The following is a 21,108-nucleotide window of genomic DNA, read 5'->3' as shown; positions in this document are numbered from 1 at the left end:
TTGCTTTTAAATACGACTACCCCCTTTGGGGTTTTCTCAAAGGTTTAAAGAAACCCCGGGAAGCTAAATTGCTGTTGATGGTCCCGTTTTGGGGGCACCCGGGGGTTTGATTTTTGAGGGTTCGAAATTTTGTAAAGCCAGGCTTATTTTTTCCCTTTGGTTCGCAAAATTTAAATGGGCTGGGGTGGTTTGCTCCAGGTAATTTCTGTGAACCATCGAGTTATGCTCAATGTTGTTCGACCTGTTACGGATGTGCATGTTTTGGAAAATCCGACGAGAAATCGCATCTGTAGTAATAGAAATAAGTTGGCATTCTTTAAATTTGTACTCACCACTTATCTCGGTAGCATGATGTAGACCTATCAGAGCAATGCAAATGTTGTAGTTTTAAGTTTCTTAAAATTACGTTATGTAATAACATTGTTTACTGCCCTTCAACATCGACAATATAGTTATTTTGAGTCTGGCTTATGCATTAATAAATCGTATAACAATCATATACAGTGTACTTACTGTCCCGGTTGACTTCATCAATTGGCTCTGTTCTTATTCTCGACAAACGAGAACGGGATCTGCCAACTACTCGATGAGGTGCCCGGCTGAAATTATACACGAGTAGTCTTAAGGCATCAACAGACGGTAGGATTTAGTTGTACAACACTAATTAGAGATAAGATGTACAATTTTCAATGCAAGACAACACTTGCAATCAGACGGTAATTCTGCATTGTAGGAATCATCTCAGGTTTCCCTAAAAAAGTTCCCTCATAATTGATCCCTTACATACTTTACTCACTAATTTTTTTTTCTCCATGAGTAATGATTGAAACACCTCCATTAAAAATCGTTTGTTTTTTTAAATGTGAAGCCTGACCGAGACTCCAACCTGGGACCCTCGGAATACCGTACTGCGGTTCTACTGACCGGCCGCCTACAAACTACCTCCCCTGATTAGAGAACAAAGCAATGCCGTTACATAATCATTTTCGGAACAATTTGGGATTCGAACATACCAAAACTTTGGGTCTCCTGGAGAGTTTTTCAACATTATTTTTACCCCATCTTTCTATTATGTTTATCTTTTAGCTCCTAATTTCATTCATTTCACCCAGGATCAGGAGATAATTTGGTAATTGTGAGAGGTCTGTAGAAATCTGTACGACAAGATTTTCAAAATAGAACATGTCCTATCCCTTACATCTAGACTTAAGGTTTCCGAAATCAAGAAATAGTAGCCTTCACACATTAAGATTTGCTAACATCTTAGTTTTAATTGGTGTTGTACTTCAAAATCATACCGTCTGTGGAGGCCTTTAGAAAGATAAACATCTTCAGGGCTAAGTAAAATGAGCCGTGTCACGACAAAACCAACATAATGGGTTTGCGACCAGCACGGATCCAGACCAGCCTGCGCATCCGCGCAGTCTGATCAGGATCCATGCTGTTCGCTTATAAACTCTTATGGATCCTGACCAGACTGCGCGGATGCGCAGGCTGGTCTGGATCTATGCTGGTCGCAAACCCACTATGTTGGTTTTGTCATGACACGGCTCAAATATGATACATGTACACATACAAGTAAATTCTCTCGATAGATAGTTGTACAAACTAAATAACTAAATGATTTCTTACATAATTTGATAACATATTTCGCTTTGAAATCAATATTTAGCTTCTAAGATCTTTTTTTGCATCATACCAAAGTTATTTATAATATAACTATTTTAGAGGACTCTCTCGAAGTTTATTCCTGTGAAATTTTGTCATAACTCATTCAGTAGTTTGAGAGATATTATTAAAAGGCCCATTATGCCTCAGAAATACTATCATTTTTATTTATCAAACACTTGTTTTTTTATTTTTGGTAACTTGTTACAGTTTCCACAAAAATATTTATTAGCTGTATTCATGAACTATCTTGTGCTACTTTTTCTTTGTTGGCAGTTGGTATAATTATAGTGAATCAGTAGTTGTATGGAAGTCAAAATACTACTTTGTTTACATTTTTTACTTTACAACACATTACTACATGTTCAGGGCTGCTTTCCCTCAGTTGTTAAACATCCAGCATGCTTTAAATCCATAATTCAAACATTATTAAACAATGCTTGACATTTCTATCTAAAGAATTAAAACAAAAAGGATAATGTGCGACTTATGACGGAAAGTATGCTATGTAGGAGCACATTTGTCTCGAAACACATTTGTCTTACGTAAGACCGATGCGGTCGCATTTGTCCCACATGAGACAAATGGGACCTCAAATATCTACCCCAAAAAACTCATTTGTGTGACAAATGTGCTCCGATCAAGTTTTTTAAGGGACAAGAAAGCACATTTGTCTCATGTGTTTTTAAGGGATAAGAAAGCACATTTGTCTCATGTCATTTTTATGAATTTCCCCACGGCAGAAATTCTTTTTTAGAATCGAGGTTCGCCGTATTACCTCATGTCAAGTGTAATCATCAATAGGTTTGCTTACGCTTTCTTTATGAAAACCTAAAGTAAATATTAATTACAATATCTCTTATTCAAGAAATTGATTGGCATAACCTAAAGACGTACACTGAAACATGCTAAATCTCGTTCACGATGGTACAAATGGTGACAGCGCGATGGCACGATGGTACGTTGATGAAAACGCGATGGTGCGATGGTGAAAACACAACGGTACGATGGTGAAAAAGCGATTGTACGATTGTGAAACAACGAAGGCTCGGTGATGAAAACGTGATGGTACTATGGTGAAAGACGATGTTACGATGGTGAAAATACGATGATACGATATGATGAAACTGCGATTGCATGATGATGAAAACGCAATATTTTTTTCTCTATCGTGACATCGCATCTTCGTGACTTCACCATCGTGTCATCGTGTTTTAATCATCGTACCATCGTACCATCTCAATTTCACCTTTGTACCATTGTGCATAGCTGTTCAGGGAGACAAAAATGTTACTTATGTCCAAACAGAACACCGTAATCGGTTGATATTGAATGATACAATATCGTAACTCGTTTCGCATCTCGCCGAAATCTCGCGTCTCGCTTCGCATCTCGTTCGTCGACGTGAGACAAGAAATTGATTCCAGGTCATATACCGCTAAGTAGTATTTCCTTTATAGTCTACATAGAATCACTTAAAGGCCCATTATGCCTGAGAAATGCTTTTATTTGTATTCCACAAAAGCTTTTTTATTTTTGGTATACTTTTATAGCTCCAAAATGTTATTCATTGGCTAATTACCTGAATCATTTTTTCATCTGCTGCTTTTTTTCAGTTTGTACAGTTGAAGTGATTTAGAATTTTGTATTGAAGTCAATTACTATGTTTACAATTTGCTACTTTTATATCACATTATTTCACATTTATCGCGAATTTCTTTGGGTTACAAGCATCTAACTACCTCAGAAATCATTATTTGAATACTAATAAATTGATACTTGCCCTATCTAAAGAAGTAAAAATTTATTCATTTCCGAAAATCTCGTGGTACGGGATACTTTGACATTGCGAGATCTCGTGTTGCAATATCGTGCCTCTCTTCGTGTCTCATTGAAAAGTCGCGTCTCGCCCGATTCTGAGTGGCCCGATATTCCTTAATTATGGCATCGCCCGGATTATTTTAGAAAGCATGTTGTAAGTGCTTTTTCAATGCCGGATATGAAAGCCGCAATTCTTGGAAAATGACTATTTTTTTCTACATATATTTCTGATGAAAACAAAATACGTGTGTAATGGTCTTCTTATTTTCTTCCACAGATCATTTAAGGGCCTCCGTGGCCGAGTGATTCAAAAAAACAAAAAAAACAAGCCCCTAACCGCTGTAGGTTCGACACATACACGGGGCGTCGAACTATTCATGCGAGGATCCTGGTCAGGTTCCAAATGCGGAATACATATCCGCGTGCGCATGCAATAGCTATCTCGTGCGCACGTAATAGTATCGCGTAGCCATGGACGTAATAGCTATCGTGTGCGCACGTAATTAATAAGAAAATTCTATGTCCCGTTTATGCCACCGTAGATACTACCTTGTTTTGCTTAAAATATTTCTAGTGCCATAAATCATTTATAAAACTTTAAGCATTTAATACAAACGTATCACAATTAATAACGATAAGAATAGACTTGCTGAATATTTAGGTATTGGATGCTGCACTTGTAGAAATTTTCATTGTGACATGCAGAACGGGGATATTCTTTACTAACTGGAAGTCACGTAAAAACGGTATTATAAATACAGAAAACACAGAACAATGGCTGGTAGCCGGTATACAGATGGGCATAATTATTACCTTTTAAGAATTTTATGGAAAAATGTGAGACACATGTGCTTCGTGTGTCCTTTCTATTGTGTGTCGAACACATCTGTCTCATTTCCAATTTGTCGCAAATATGAATGTTTACGAACACATCGGTCACACTTCGTGAGACAAATGTGCTCCTACAATGCTATCACAAAAACTCAGATACGAGTTCGAACGTTTCTGCCTTCACCCTCTCAGCATTAACACATTTATTATTTTTCGTAGCCCAAGAAAGGTTTTCTAATTATTTACAATTTACAATTTGCGTAAGGTTTAAATACATTAAATTTTATTGACATCGAGATACCTGTTGAACCTATATATAGAGAATAATAGGTTGGTGCCGTGGATGGAGAAAGTTGATCTGGCGAGGCGGGGGAATTTATTGGGTGAGCCGAAGGCGAACCCAACAAATTCCGGAGCAGAGCCAGATAAACTTTCTCCATCCACGGCACCAATCTATTATTCTATTTATCCTGTCACCGTTTTTTTAAAGAATTTTATTAGGCAAACTACCTTTAATCACACTATCGGAAATGTTTCTATATAAACAAAGAAGGCCCGAAGCGTGCATTATTCTACATTAATACACTTGTTACTATACCTATAGTAACAAAATTGCCTATGATTTCAACTGATTATGAGTGTCACGTGACCTATTATGAGTTTGCGGCCCGGGGCCGAGAACTAGTTATCAGCCCGCAGAACATGTGCACGTGCACAAACTTAAAAACAATGACGTCATATTTTACGTCATCAAACAGTTAACTGTAAAAGTGAAAGTAGGTTGTCAGCACTTATTAAGAGGTTAATACACGGCAGGAAAGGGCCGGAAGCTGATAATCGGCCCGCAAAATGAATAATGGACCCGAGGGCTTTAGCCCGAGGGCCATTATGCATTCAGGGCCGATTATCACCTTCTGGCCCTACGCTGACGTGTATTAATGTCTTTAATACACTTGGTAGATCTTATAGTAGCATTAAAAAAACAAACAAACAAAAACATAATCAAAACAAATAGACTTTGAAGTTCTTTCATTGAAATTCTTGTCTTCTCTTCTACTGTTCTGTACTGGTTTGGGAGATAAACTCGGCCGAAAATCGGTGTTTTTGGGGCATATTTCATTTATTTGTTAACGTATTCTGATGAATCTTGCACCATAATAAACTTCAGCTCTTCGATTTTCCGGTATCACCATAAAAGTTATATTTAGAAACATAACGGGTAATTTTGAGAGGCCCTGGAAGAGGTACGTAAAAAGGATATTTTTAACGCGCGCGAGTAGATAATTCCGGCTCTTTGTTTTTCTTCTTAAATGAGTAAGTTAAAACGTAATATAACATGTTTAGACATTTTATTATTTCTTTGATGTTCATTTATGTCAAATAAAAAGTATTTGTTACCAAAATTGTTGAGCATTACGTTAGTATAATGAATATAGATATGATAACACGATATTTATATGCAACGTACTTTGTAACATATAAATCAATTTTACGGAAAAAAAAACACATGCATTATCATTTATTAACGTATAACGAAATATGTAGTTTAAAAATTAGTGATTCAAATTTATTTTTGCTTAGCTTAACAGAGTGAAGAAGAAATTAAATTTAGTGGTATTCAACCTACACATTAACATATAAAAGGAGCATTTAACATCAGTCTTTCAATCCATTCCACTTAAAGATTACAATTGTGTAATCAGCCTTTTTTCTGAGTTAGCAAGACAAAAGTGAGTCTGAATTTCATCTACAAAATGTATACGTAAACGTCGTCTGCTTTATCGGTAGTCGGTCAATATATAAAAGTACCCCTGTGCGGGCCTCAAAATGAGCATCTGCTGCACATGCGCACAACAATGGGATTCCCGTACTTTTTATAGGCATGTTTTGTAAACAAACAGGTAAAAGTCTGTGTTATTTTTTAAATATCTTACCAAACTTGACAAAATTTCCAGATATTGTCGAATTCCAGCGATAGTATGAGATGGTGAGCTTGATTAGATTAAAAATTCCGATAACTCGATTTAATTATAAAAAGCCGAGTTTATCAACCAGCCGAAGTTATCTCCCCAACCAGTACAGAGATGTTTTCTGCTTGTGTGCAAAGCAGTAGAACCAAGAAGCAAGTTTTATTTTCATTTTTTTGCGGAATGAATTTGTCGTATTATTTCTTCAAATTTCAATAGTAACAAAAATGTGTTTGTACTAAATACGCTTAAGATCTCATAATAAAAATAAAGCGATACGTGCTGACAACCTACTTTCACTTTTACAGTTAAGTGTTTGATGACGTTAATTGTGACGTCATTGTTTCACTTTGTGCACGTGCACATGTTCTGCGGGCTGATAACTAGTTCTCGGCCCCGGGCCGCAAACTCATAATAGGTCACGTGACACTCATAATCAGTTGAAATCATAGGCAATTCTGTTACTATATATAGTAACAAGTGTATTAATGCTTTATTTTTATTATGAGAGCTTAAGCGTATTTAGTACAAACACATTTTTGTTACTATTGAAATTTGAAGAAATAATATGACAAATTCATTCCGAAAAAAAAATGAAAATAAAACTTGCTTCTAGATTCTACTGCTTTCAACACACAAACAGTAAACATCTCTGTACAGAACAGTAGAAGAGTAGACAAGAATTTCAACGAAAGAACTTTGTTGTTGTATTTTTAAAAAAAAAATGCTACTAGAATCTATTAGATCTACAAAGTGTATTAAAGACATTAATACACGTCAGAGTAGGGCCGGGAGGTGATAATCGGCCCTGAATGAATAATGGCCCTCGGGCTAAAGCCCTCGGGTCCATTATTCATTTTGCGGGCCGATTATCACCTTCCGGCCCTCTCCTGCCGTGTATTAACCTCTTAACAATGCACTCGCCGTTCTTATTATCTCCCTGTGTATTTTCACATTGAGGGCGCCATTTTGTTTGAAAAATGTGATAAATAAAAACAATTTTTTGTCGAATTTTGTTGTGAAAACTATCTAGAATGAAAGAAAATTGTCTAACTAAGAAAATGAATTCGAACACCAATATCTTTTATTCAGTCGTTAACGCTGTACAGACGTTTAAAGTATTGTTTACGTGACGTCACAATGTAGCGCCAAACAGCACGTGCAAAACAATCAAATCAAGTACGCTATTTTAATGTCGCAAACGAGTTAAGTTTAGGAAATAGATATCAATTCTGAGTGCATTGTTATAGGGTTAACGCACGTTTTTCCGTGTTATAACGTCTGCAGAGTCCCGAGGAACGGTTGGTGCCCGAGCCCGGTAGGGCGAGGGCTCCAACAGTTCCGAGGGACTCTGCAGACTTTATAACACGAAATAAACGTGCGTTGACGCTATTATAGCATAAAATTTTAAAACAGATTCATGATGTATATTATATATAAAACACAAACATTAAATCCTTGTGCTTGAACGGTTTTTATCCAACTCTACATGTTTTACGTATGCGTTTTATTTTTCCGGGGCCAACAACTTGAGAACCGAACGAAATTTCGAATTTTAATTGATTTAACAAAGTTTAACTTTGGAGATATATTAACTTAAGAAAAACGTAACATAACTCTACCCAAGACAAAACAGGCGCCTCAGAAATTCCTAGAATGATTACAGTTTGGCGGTAGGAAAAAGATTGGTGACATCAGATTCAATTTCAGAATCGGTTTTTTTAAGCACGCAAGTTTTAAAAAAAAATCAGGCATAAATCATTATTTTCTTAAAGAAACATACTGAACATTTATCAATATAAACGTCAATAAAACAACGTTTTCTTATATTCATTTTGTGCTTTCCATTTTTGTAAGTTAATCGGGGGATTAAACTGAATGACAGATTCTATTTGTTTACATTGACAACTGTCCGTTTCTAAGAAAGGGCGACAACCAAGATACGGCGATGTCTATACGCCGTATTGCCGGCATAATTACTTGAATGCTGTTCGCCGTTATGCGACTAGGGCCCTCGAATTAATAGTTCCAATATAACAAGAGAGCATGACTCTGGCAAACAGGCCAAATCGTCATTTTTGTTTGTTTACTGGGCCCTGTATGTATTGCGCATAGGTAAAACCGGGCTATAACAAGAGCGCGTGACTATGTTAACGCATGGTTTTGGCCCCGTTATAACATGGGCAAAAGAGGGAAAAATAGCCGATTTTATGCTATAATATAGGGTTAACGCACGTTTTTCCGTGTTATAACGTCTGCAGAGTCCCGAGGAACGGTTGGTGCCCGAGCCCGGTAGGGCGAGGGCTCCAACAGTTCCGAGGGACTCTGCAGACTTTATAACACGAAATAAACGTGCGTTGACGCTATTATAGCATAAAATTTTCAAACAGATTCGTGATGTATAGTTTATACAAAACACAATTACATTAAAGTCTTGTGCTTGGACGGTATTTATCCAATTCTATGTTTTACGTATGCGTTTCATTTTTCCGGGGCCAACAACTTGGAAAATTCTCGGAACCGAACGAAATTTTGAATTTTAATTGATTAAACAAAGCTTGGCCTTTGGAGATTTATTATCTCAAGAAAAAAAAAACGTTACATTACTCTACTCTCTACCCAAGACAAAACATGACCTCAGAAATTCTTAGAATGATTTCAGTTTGACGGTAGAAAAAAGATCAGTGACATCAGAATCGGTTTTTTTTTTTTCAAGCAAACAAGTTTATAAAAAAATCAGGCACTAAGCATTATTCTCTCAAAGAAATATAAAGAGCATTTATCAACATTAACATAAATAAAAAACATTTTCTCATATTAATTTTGTGTTATCTAGTTTTGTAAGTTAATCGGAGTGTTAAACTGAATGACAGGTAGATTCTACTGTATTTGTTTACATTGACAACTGTCCGTTTCTTAGAAAGGGCGACAACCAAGATTAGCACCGATGTCTATACGCCGTTTTTCCGGCATAGTTACTTGAATATGCGACTGAGGCCCTCGAATCAATAAATTTCAATATAACAAGAGCGCATGACTCTTCGGCAAACAGGCCAAATCGTCATTTTTTGTTTGTTTGTTTACTGGGCCCTGTATGTATTACGCATAGGTGAAACCGGGCTATAACAAGAGCGCGTGACTATGTTAACACATGGTTTTGGTCCCGTTATAACATGGGCAAAAGAGGGAAAAATAGCCGATTTTATGCTATAATGTAGAATAATGCACGGTTTGAGTTCAAATGCGTAGTAATATAATCACGAAGGCCGATAGGCCTGAGTGATTAATTACAAAGCATTTGAACGAAAAACGTGCATTATTATACAATAATGCACGAAGAATTAATATATATTTCCATTCTAACACGTCAAGAAAAAATATAATTATTATTATAAAGTTGGACTTTATGTTTGGTGGTTGAATTTGTTTTACCAATAGAAACGTTCTTTAAAGGCTGTTCCAGTGGGTTGAAACAAAACTGTCGTTAAATCTACCGTGTGTAGAAACATTTTCAGAATAACGAATTTTGAAAACTTTGATAAAACCTTGTTTGTTTATTTTATTTCACCCTATAACTTTTCAAGCGAAATACAAATTATTAAAAGTGAAATAAATGTAAAACGTAACTCGTTTGCGACATTAAAATAGCGTACTTGATTTGATTGTTTTGCACGTGATGTTTGGCGCTACATTGTGACGTCACGTAAACAGCACTTTAAACGTCTGTACAGCGTTAACGACTGAATTAAAGCTATAAGTGTTCGGATTCATTTTCTTAGTTAGACCTTTTCCTTTCATCCTAGATAGTTTTCACAGCAAAATTCGACAAAAAATTGTTTTTATTTAACACATTTTTCAAACAAAATGGCGCCCTCAATGTGAAAATACACGGGGAGATAATAAGAACGGCGAGTGCATTGTGGTAGAATAATGCACGCTTCGGGCCTTCTTTGTTTATATAGAAAAATTTCCGATAGTGTTAGAATTTACATTTTTTCACTTTTAATAATTTTTATTTCGCTTGAAAAATTATAGAGTGAAATAATATAAAGAAACAAAGTTTTATCAACGTTTCCAAAATTCGTTATTCTACACACAGAAGATTTAACGACAGCTTTTTTCATACCACAAAGTCCAACATTATAATAATAATTAAATTTTTTCTTGAAAAGTAGTCCGGCAAACCATGCATACCACGTGATCAAGTGCCGTAGATCAGTAAAAATATACGGCACCTTGTTATCGGGCCGAAATTGATACAAGTGACAGGATAAATTCAATTTCTTTCAATCTATATTTAACCTGGGTGCATAAGTGCTTAAGGCAAAGAAGTATTAATACTGTAAATGGTCTAAGTACAAAATGTAACTGTTAGCTATAATAACGTTCTCTCTGTCTCTCTCTCTCTCTCTCTATTGGTTCCACAAAGCACATCTGTATAAAACATTGTTTGAAGTGTTCTTTGAGTAATGTTCACATTATAAGTTGTGTTCATTGAGTAATTTTAACATAGTAAGTCGTGTTGAATGAGTAGTGTTAACATTGTAAGTCGTATTCATTGAGTAATGTTCACATTGTTATTCGTGTTCATTGAGTAATGTTCACATTGTTATTCGTGTTCATTGAGTAATGTTAACATGGTAAGTCTCGTTCCTTGAGTTATGTTAACATTGTTTGTCGTGCTGATTTAGTAATATTCATATTGTAAGTAGTGTTCAGTGAGTATGTTAACATTGTAAGTAGTGTTCATTGAGTAATGTAAACATTGTAGGTAGTGTTCATTGAGTAATGTTAACATCGTAAGAAGTGTTCATTGAGTAATGTTAACATTGCAAGTCGTATTCATTGAGTAATATTAACATTGTTAGTAGTGTTTATGAGTAATATTTACATTGTAAGAAGTGATCATTGAGTAATGTTAACATTGTCAGTAGTGTTCATTGAGTAATATTCACATTGCAAGTAGTGTTCATTGAGTAATATTAACATTGTAAGAAGTGTTCATTGAGTAATGTTAACATTGTAAGTCTCGTTCATTAAGTTTAGTTAAAATTGTAAGCCGTGTATTTTGAGTAATATTAACATTGTAAGAAGTGTTCATTGAGTAATGTTAACATTGTAAGAAGTGTTCATTGAGTAATGTTAACATTGTAAGCGTCGTTCATTGAGAAATGTTAACATTGTAAGAAGTGTTCACTGAGTAATATTTACATTGTAAGAAGTGTTCACTGAGCAATATTAACATTGTAAGTAGTATTCATTGAGTAATGTTAACATTGTAAGTAGTATTCATTGAGTAATGTTAACATTGTAAGCCTCGTTCATTGACAAATGTTAACATTGTAAGAAGTGTTCACTGAGTAATATTAACATTTTAAGAAGTGTTCACTGAGCAATATTAACATTGTAAGAAGTGTTCATTGAGTAATGTTAACATTGTACGTCTCGTTCATTAAGTTTAGTTTAAATTGTAAGCCGTGTTCATTGAGTAATATTAACATTGTAAGAAGTGTTCATTGAGCAATGTTAACATTGTAAGTCTCGTTCTTTAAGTTTAGTTAAGATTGTAAGTAGTCTTTATTGAGTAATATTAACATTGTAAGTAGTGTTCATTGAGTTATATTAACATTGTAAGAAGTGTTCATTGAGTAATGTTAACATAGTAAGTCTCGTTCATTAAGTTTAGTTAAAATTGTAAGCCGTGTTCATTGAGTAATATTAACATTGTAAGAAGTGTTCATTGAGTAATGTTAACATTGTAAGTCTCGTTCTTTAAGTTTAGTTTAGATTGTGAGTAGTGTTTATTGAGTAATGTTAACATTGTAAGTAGTATTCATTGAGTAATGTTAACATTGTAAGCCTCGTTCATTGAGAAATGTTAACATTGTAAGAAGTGTTCACTGAGTAATATTAACATTGCAAGAAGTGTTCACTGAGCAATATTAACATTGTAAGACGTGTTCATTGAGTAATGTTAACATTGTTAGTCTCGTTTATTGAGTAATGTGAACATTTTAGTAGTGTTCATTGAGTAATAGTAACATCGTAAGTAGTGTTCATTGAGTTATTTTAACATTGTAAGTAGTGTTCATTGAGTAATGTTTACATTGTAAGTAGTGTTCATTGAGTAATATTAACAATGTAAGTAGTGTTCATTGAGTAATGTTAACATTGTAAGTCACGTTTATTGAGTAATGTGAACATTGTAAGTAGTGTTCATTGAGTAATATTTACATTGTAAAACATGTTCATTCAGTAATGGTAACATTGTAAGTAGTGTTCATTGAGTACTATAAACATTGTAAGTAGTGTTCATTGAGTCATGTTAACATTGTAAGTAGGGTTCATTGAGTAATGTTAACATTGTAAGTAGTATTTATTGAGTAAAGTTAACATTGTAAGTCTCGTTTATTGGGTAATGTGAACATTGTTAGTAGTGTTCATTGCCCATGTTAATATTGTAAGTAGATGCTAACATTGTAAGTAGTAATCATTGAGTAATGTTAACAGTGTAAGTAGTGTTCATTGAGTAATGTTTACATTGTGAGTAGTGTTCATTGAGAAATATTAACATTGTAATAAGTGTTCATTGAGTTAAATTAACATTGTAGGTAGTGTTCATTGAGTAATGTCAACATTGTAAGTCGTGTTCATTAAGTAATGTTAACATTGTCAAAAGTGTTCATTGAGTAATGTTAACATTGTAAGTCTCGTTTATTGAGAAATGTGAACATTGTAAGTCGTGTTCATTGAATAATGTTAAAATTGCAAGGCGTGTTCATTGAGTTATGTTAACATTGTAGGAAATGTCCATTGAGTAATGTTAACACTGTAAGTAGTGTTCATTGAGTAATGTTAACATTGTAAGTCTCGTTCATTGAGTAATGTTCCCATAGTAAGTAATGTTCATTGAGTAATGTTACAATTGCAATTCGCGTTCATTAAGTAATATTAACATTGTATAAGTAGTGTTTATTGAGACATGTTCACATTGTTAGTCTCGTTTATTGAGTAATGTTCACATAGTAAGTAGTGTTCATTGAGTAATGTTCACAAAGTAAGAGGTGTTCATTGAGTAATGCTTAAATTGCAAGTCGTGTTCATTGAGTAATGTTAACATTGTGAGAAGTGTTCACTGAGTTATATTAACATTGTAAGTAGTGTTCATTGAATAATGTTTACATAGTTAGTCGTCTTCATTGTAAAATGTTAACATTGTAAGTCTCGTTCATTAAGTAATGTTAAAATTGTAAGTGTTCATTGAGTAGTGTTAACATTGTAAGTAGTGTTCATTGAGTAATGTTAACATTGTAAGTCGTCATCATTGAGTAATGTTAACATTGTAAGGAGTGTTCATTGAGTAATGTTAACATTGTAAGTAGTGTTCATTGAGTAATGTTAACATTGTAAGTCGTGTTCATTGAGTAATGTTTACATTGTCGGTAGTGTTCATTGAGTAATGTAAACATTGTAAGTAGTGTTCATTAAGTAATATTTACATTATTAGTCGTATTCATTGAGTCATGTTAACATTGTACGTTGTTCAACGTTCTTTGAGTAATAGTAACATTGTAAGTCGTGTATATTGAGTAATATTAACATTGTAAGTAGTGACCATTGAGTAATGTTCACATTGTAAGTAGTGTTCCTTGAGTAATGTTAAAATTGTAAGTAGCATCATTGAGTGATGTTAACATTGTAAGTATTGCTTAGTTTGTAATAATCATATTGGAAGCAATGTTCAGTGAGTCTGTTCACATTGTAAGTATTGCTATTGAGTAATGTCCACATTGTAAATAGTGTTCATTGAGTAATGCTTACATTATTAGTAGTGTTCAGTTAGTAATGTTCACATTTAAGTAGTGCTGAGTTCGTAATGTTCACATTGTAAGTCATGTAAGTAGTGCTTGGTTAGTAATATTTATAATTTAAGTAGTGAGCAATGATCATATATCAGTATTACTCATTATTCATAATTTGAGATGCGTTTGACTTATGTTCATGCTATAAGTAATGCTCATATAATGAGCAATGCCTACTAAGAATATTTATCAAAGATTCAAACTTTGAGTAGTGCTAAATGATTGATGTTCATTGAGTGTGTAGTATTTCATGTTTTGTGTTCATTAAGTGAGAAGTGCTCTGTGAGGTCTGTTCACAGAGTATGTGGTGGTCTTAGAGTTATGTTAAGTGGGTAGCTGCTAAACATATGTGATTTTTAAGGTAATTTTTAAATTATACAATTACATTTTTTAAAATTTAAACCTCTCGATTACATTACAAGGACATTTTACATCAATTAAGGGTTTTTAAGTGTCATATACCACACTTCTATACCTATTGTATTTTGAAACGTTTGCTTACTCAGTGCAGTCTCTTTTAAACAAATTGCATGCTAATTCTAAATGCAATTTTACCTCTAAAGCGTAGGGGACATACACGATGCATTGTCCGCAATTGGTTGCTATTCGATTAATTCTTCATGTTCGCAAATGAAACACTTCATAATCATTGTCGTTATGTTGTTTTGTTTTTTGTGGCTGTTTTTACCTTGTCGCCATATTTTTTTTTGTAAACTGATTACATGTAATTCCCAGCCACTGACCTTACCGGATTTGAACCCTAGGCCTCTCGATTACTAGGGCGGACACTTAACCACAACGATAAAAGGTTAACCAACAGTATGAAGAAGCCTATACCTATAATCACTACAGATGAAATTGTATTTTCGTTATTTAAAAAAGAATGTTCTCATAGCGATATGCTTCTGTCATTAGGCATACAGATAATGTAGGGAACTAAGGCAAACACATAACAGCAACAGCATGCGTATATTGGTTGATATCCCCTTTCAGAGAAGAATATCTTCCCCTTCTCTCCCGAACGACACTTCAGGGTAATTAATCGAGTCACAAATTATCAACTACTATAAATACTCTTTATACTATAAGATTTAGAACCATCTACTACCCACTGATGCCATTCTGCATATCCTAGAGCAGACCCGTGTAGCAATATCTGGCATTAACATGCCTCACCCTAGTTGACAAGGCTCCTGGAATTTGTTTCATTTTTATTAACAACATTTTAAAAAACCTATTTTGAGCGATTCTTATTACGCTCCCGTGAGGTGTTGAGATAGATTGGATAGTTAAAACGTTTGTAAAACTAAAGGCATATGAGCCGAGCCGCAAGGCAGGCGCTTTATTACCGGCCATATAAAAAAACCTTTCGAGTTTTTTCATACCAATAAATAATACATTATTACTTCCATTTGTAATAGTCTTGCAGAACAGATAATAAATATAATAATTGACAAATACAAATCGACATTAAAAATGAACGTATAAGACCGATTTAATTATAATAATACAATGGAAATATTAAGGTTGATGTAGTAAAATATAAACTAAAGTACTTACAAAACGGCAGCTTCTCTGTAAGGATCAGCTCTTCCTCTTCTAACCTGGGAATCCAACCTGATTGGGTTCCCCTCCACTTGTCGCCGAGGTTCATCCGGTGGACGCACCATTTTTCGGCTCAAGCGCGCTTAATTCCTTTAAAAACTACATTTTTTTAAAATAATATCTAAGATAACAGTTAAATATTATTTAAGTGATGTGTTAACACTGGAAATATTTGAAAAACTATCAAATACTTGCAATTTTTGACTGCGGTCTAAAAAGGCCCGCTCTTTGTTGCTAGAGTCAACAAATCAATGATTGGCGTCGTTATGCAGCCGACCTTGGTAACGACGTCAAAGTACGCACTTCCGGTACAAGACATGGGGAAACTACGAGGAATTAAATAGTTCGATCTTAAATGACGTCAACATGGTTTTAAATACTTTCTATATATTAAATATTAACCCATTTTACAAAATTGCTGCCTTAGACAACGGGTAGAAATATCTTTTATCGTTAACTGTATGTACTTATTTTTTTATTTCTGGAAAGTAGTCTAAAAATAGAACAGATAGTTTCCAAATATAGAACATTGGCGTCTGGCGTCATATTTGCGATTTTTCCATATATACTGCAGTACACTGTATATTCGTATCGATTTATGTTGATATAGATAGGATTTATTTGACAGTTCTACTTATTTGAAATGATTTATCAGTATTGTTTTTTTTATTTCTAAAGTTTAATAAAGAATCGCATATAAAAGTTTGATTCCGACTAATACTTCTAATGCTTCGGACAACGTTGAAAGTTTTCCGACGAACTCCTGACAAGTTATCATAAGAACTACATCCCTTGTGTAACATTCCCTCCCCCGTGTCATTGGAACACTGTTATTACACTAGCGTAATATCGTTTTTATTAATAAATCAGGTCTTTATTACACTTTTGTGCCGTGAAAAAAGCTAAAACTTCTATCTTTATAATATTTCTACAATATCGACTGTGCCAATGGTGACCCATAAAGAATACGAATATCTTGTATAGACTAAATAAAGCCAATGTAACAGATGTTCCTTATGTTACAAAATTGTAAACCACACTTAGACAATTTTCCAAACCATATATGGAATAATTCTGATGTAAATTAAATCGTTATTAATAAACTTACATATTTGTACTGAATATTATATGAAATTTTTAACAGACGTTGAAATTTAATCTGCTTTTATAAATTTATGTAATACTATTAATAGAAGACACGAACAAATTTATATTAGCATTCAAATATTTTAAAGAACTTTTATATATGAATTCATTCTCTTCACATGGAGGATTTTCAACTTCAATTTATTGACCACTAGGATATTATATTGTATTTGCGTCTATCCAGGATGCTAATTAATTTACTATGGTAAAAGTAAACACAAACCAGTTCAATATATATTGGCATTGATCATTTATTTTCCATTATATAATATTTACACATTGAATAATATAAGTGGAATGCATATACATAATGAAATACATTTACAAAATATCAAAAAACAAGAACTCAGTAACAAAGAGAAGAAGAAAAAAAGAAAGAAAATCAGATTCAAAAAGTCCATAAAATGCTGGCAAGACAATTTTGTTATGACATCTTAGTGAAGAATTCATTTGGTGTAAGCGGACAGTTTCTAATCAGTGAGGAAAAATTGGAAAATGGTAACAATATTTTGAAAATTGAAAAAATGCTAATAATAATTTTATCATTTCCATAGCAACAGTACTGGGTACTAACTACATGTACATGAAAAATTAAACAAAGCTCTGAATAAAAACATATATTTGAAGTTCAAGTATTACACATCAAGTTACTTTAATCTGGGATAAAACCAACAAACTACAAACAGGCATAAAATAGTGTTAAATATCCAAGGCAACAAGCACAAAAGAGACTTAACATGAACATTAATAATTTACTGATTTCTTCAAACTCACTGTTTGTTAACCCAGTAAAATATGGCTATAACTTCACATTATAAGCAGTCTCTCTTTTTCGCAAATTAGTTAAATATACAAATGTCAATTTTTTTTTCTTATCATTTGAAAATAAATGACAAGTAAATCTAACCTACATGCAAATCCGTAACCTTTCCAACATATATGAGATATGAGAAATATCTTCATTTCACACATAGTCTTATAGATCTACTCGAAATAAAAGAAAATATTAACATGAATAACACATATTTAAACTAAATGACCAACAGTGACAATTAAAGCAGAATGCTTTACAGAATCAAGCCAGACTACAGACAACACAAGAACATTTTCTCTAATCACAGATATTCAGAATTATGAGATTCAATTACACTGTAAAATATCTTTAAAAAAATCTCTAGCACATGTTTTAACGCTGAACAAAGACAAGGGACAAAAGTTATAATGTAGATTTGATTTTATTCTCCAATGATTTGCTTATGTCAATAGTATAAGAATGCAAGACGAACCGTATTGCTTAACTATTCTACCAAACTCAAGTATTTTGGTATTGAAATACAACTGAATTTACAATAGGCAATTTAACTAAGGTCATTAGGCATAGAATAATCTTTAAACCTGCTGCATTTATTCGTGTACTTCCTCTGCTTTGAATTTGCAACAATCCATTGATTCAAGAATTCAATATTTGAAATATAAAAAATTTGGCTACCAACAGTATAGAGCCTGCTCAGATACCATGAAAAAGAGCAGCTTGCCTGGCTCTATACTGTAACAAAGGTAAATTCCATACAGTTCCAGCTAATCAAGTTTCTATCATGTTTCTTTACTGGAGAGCTTTCTTAATTAATTAATTGACAATTAATAAATTTACAGACTCTTGTGAAGATGACTTGAATCTAAGAGTGAAAATAATGAAATCTATATAAATCTAAACACAAATTTCTATTCTATGCGGAATGTTAAATCTTGGTCCCTTTTATCCTTTTCTGAAAGCACGTGTATAACACACTGAAAGCTTGGAGTGAAACTAAACAATTCAGTTAGAATCATTAACAAGGGCATATATATTGTGTACACAAGTTTTCACATTTTAGACAAGAAATCAAATTTTCCTTCTTACACATAAATCTAAATATTTAGCAACGCCAATTCTGATAATTTGTTGATTAATTGATACAATTCTTATCAGTATCTATATTTTAATTATGTAAATAATTAATTTAGACATATTTACCTAGTCTATATACACACAATCAAGGAATATCATTTTTATATATCACTATAAGCTTTATTTCAATTTAATAGAAGCATGCATTTCATTATCTTAAAACTTTTGCAGTCTAATTCTTGGCAAATTAAGGAGCATTTACAATTCAACATAAAGCAAGCATATATACACAAATTGCAACACAAGTTAATGTTCTTATATCTGTGGTATAACCACCAAGAAAGCATAAATTTTATCCCTTTTTTTAACAACTTGATCTAGTATTTCCTTCCAAATGCATTTGATGCATTTACCTAATTAGTCATACATTATACAATAAAAACAAATTTTCTTGTTTCCATCACATAGCGAACACATTATTTTATCAGATATAACGTTTCCCCTAATGTCCTTCACAAGTCTCTTAATTGTTAGTCATCAAATGGAATCTTTGAAAAAAAATAGTTGAAAATCATAAAAAATGTTAAAATGCTCTTTGTGTGTTTCTAATTTGGTAAATATAAAATATTTCAACAAAAAGCAAAGACAAAATCATTATATTCCTAAGAGATTATATTTTTTTTAAGAGATTATATAATTGAATTTATTTTTTGAGAGCTATATATCTATATTACTTAAAATCATACCAAACATTTGGCAACTAACTATAATAATAATTATCACTGTCATAATTCAAACACAACCATTTCTTTCTTGACTTTTGTGTACAATTTTTTATTTAATGTACATGTATTCTGTAATATAATACCAGCCAAAGTAACTCTGTATAAAAGCCTTTTAAGATACAGATATAAAGTGTAATGTTTTAATTGCAGAGAAATCCAATCACCAGAACAATAAGCTTGGTAGATTACTAACACTACTTTACATAAAAATGATCAATTTCACAGTACATATATGATAAACCTACATTTGAGCCGCGCCATGACAAAACCAACATAGTGCGTTTGCGACCAGCATGGATCCAGACCATCCGCGCAGTCTGATCAGGATCCATGCTGTTCCCTTACAAACCCTATTACAAGTAGAGATACTGATAGCAAACAGCATGGATCTTGATCAGACTGCATGGATGTGTAGACTGGTCTGAATCCATGCTGGTCACAAACGCACTATGTTTGTTTTATCATGGCGCAGCTCATTTTATTTCAGTTCTAAACCTGTTTAATATTCCATTATTTCTAAGGTATTTAATAGAGGAATTCAAGCTACACATATGATATATCCTATTCCTATACTGCTTCAAGACATACCTTACATTTGGTGACTAGCTATTTCTCTGTTTCATGAAGCTTATTATCATTTATTTAAAGTAAGTAATAAAAATAATACACAAAAAAATGAAGTAAAATAATAATAATAATTATACTGACTATTTTTCTATGAATACAGATCTAAGCTAGAGCATCTGATACTAGGATCACTGAAAACAACTTCTATGATATCTATATATATATATACAATTTACAATCTTGTCAAAAATAATTCTTAAAACTATGTTGCACCTATACACTAGTAAATTCTCCCTAATATCACAAAATTAATAAAAGGCTATGTTTATTTGAAGCCAACTTATTACACAGATGATCCTGAAAAATTGACAACCAAAACATAATACAACTTAACATACATATCTTTCAAAAAATTTCTTTTCTTTGGCAAACAAAATTTCTAAATTTCTGTTTTCCAGCTAGTGGATTACCATTTCAAGCATTTCTATGTTTATTCAGCATACTGTTTAAACAAATGGTGAACATTTTTAACAAAGTCAAGTTATAAATAATTATAAACTTATATAATCACATGCTAATTTGTAACTACATATCCTAGACTAATAAATTTTTTACTTTGAATGGAACATTGTACATATTTATCCAAGAAGATTAACTCGTAAGCTAGTATTTAATACATTAAAGTCTTTCATATAGTTTTTCCATTTTAAGTGCTTTGCTTGATTATTTGTAGGTGTTTCAAATTTCATGCTTTTAGGCATTTAAACCTCAGTGGAGTTCCTTTAAAAGCAAGTTATCACTTTCACCCTTTTTAAAGTAATCGATACAATAAGCATCCTTACCTTTAAATGAATAAAATGACAAAATACAAATACAACTGAAAGTCTTCTATCTATCTCATTCTAGTACCTGTAACATGTTGTTGTTTTTTTTAACTTACATACCTTTTAGTAAATATTATATATAAC

The 21,108-nt window shown here is 33.0% G+C and overlaps 1 protein-coding gene across 1 annotated transcript; it reads right to left on the bottom strand.

Annotated features, from left to right (window-relative positions):
- Nucleotides 1-63: 63 nt before the first annotated feature.
- LOC132717949 (uncharacterized) lies at nt 64-16,019 on the bottom strand. The gene is made up of 3 exons (XM_060701534.1): nt 15,710-16,019; nt 514-599; nt 64-287 (listed from the first exon to the last, which is right to left on the bottom strand). The coding sequence occupies exons 1-3, from the start codon at nt 15,817-15,819 to the stop codon at nt 64-66; spliced, it is 420 nt and encodes a 139-aa protein (XP_060557517.1). The 5' UTR covers nt 15,820-16,019.
- Nucleotides 16,020-21,108: the final 5,089 nt, after the last annotated feature.

The sequence above is a fragment of the Ruditapes philippinarum genome, unplaced genomic scaffold, assembly GCF_026571515.1.
Source record: "Ruditapes philippinarum isolate M1 unplaced genomic scaffold, ASM2657151v2 ctg1439_1_1_1_1, whole genome shotgun sequence".
Lineage (NCBI taxonomy): Eukaryota > Metazoa > Mollusca > Bivalvia > Venerida > Veneridae > Ruditapes > Ruditapes philippinarum.
The sequence above is the reverse complement of the archived record's forward strand: the minus strand, read 5'-3'. Positions and strand labels throughout refer to the sequence as shown.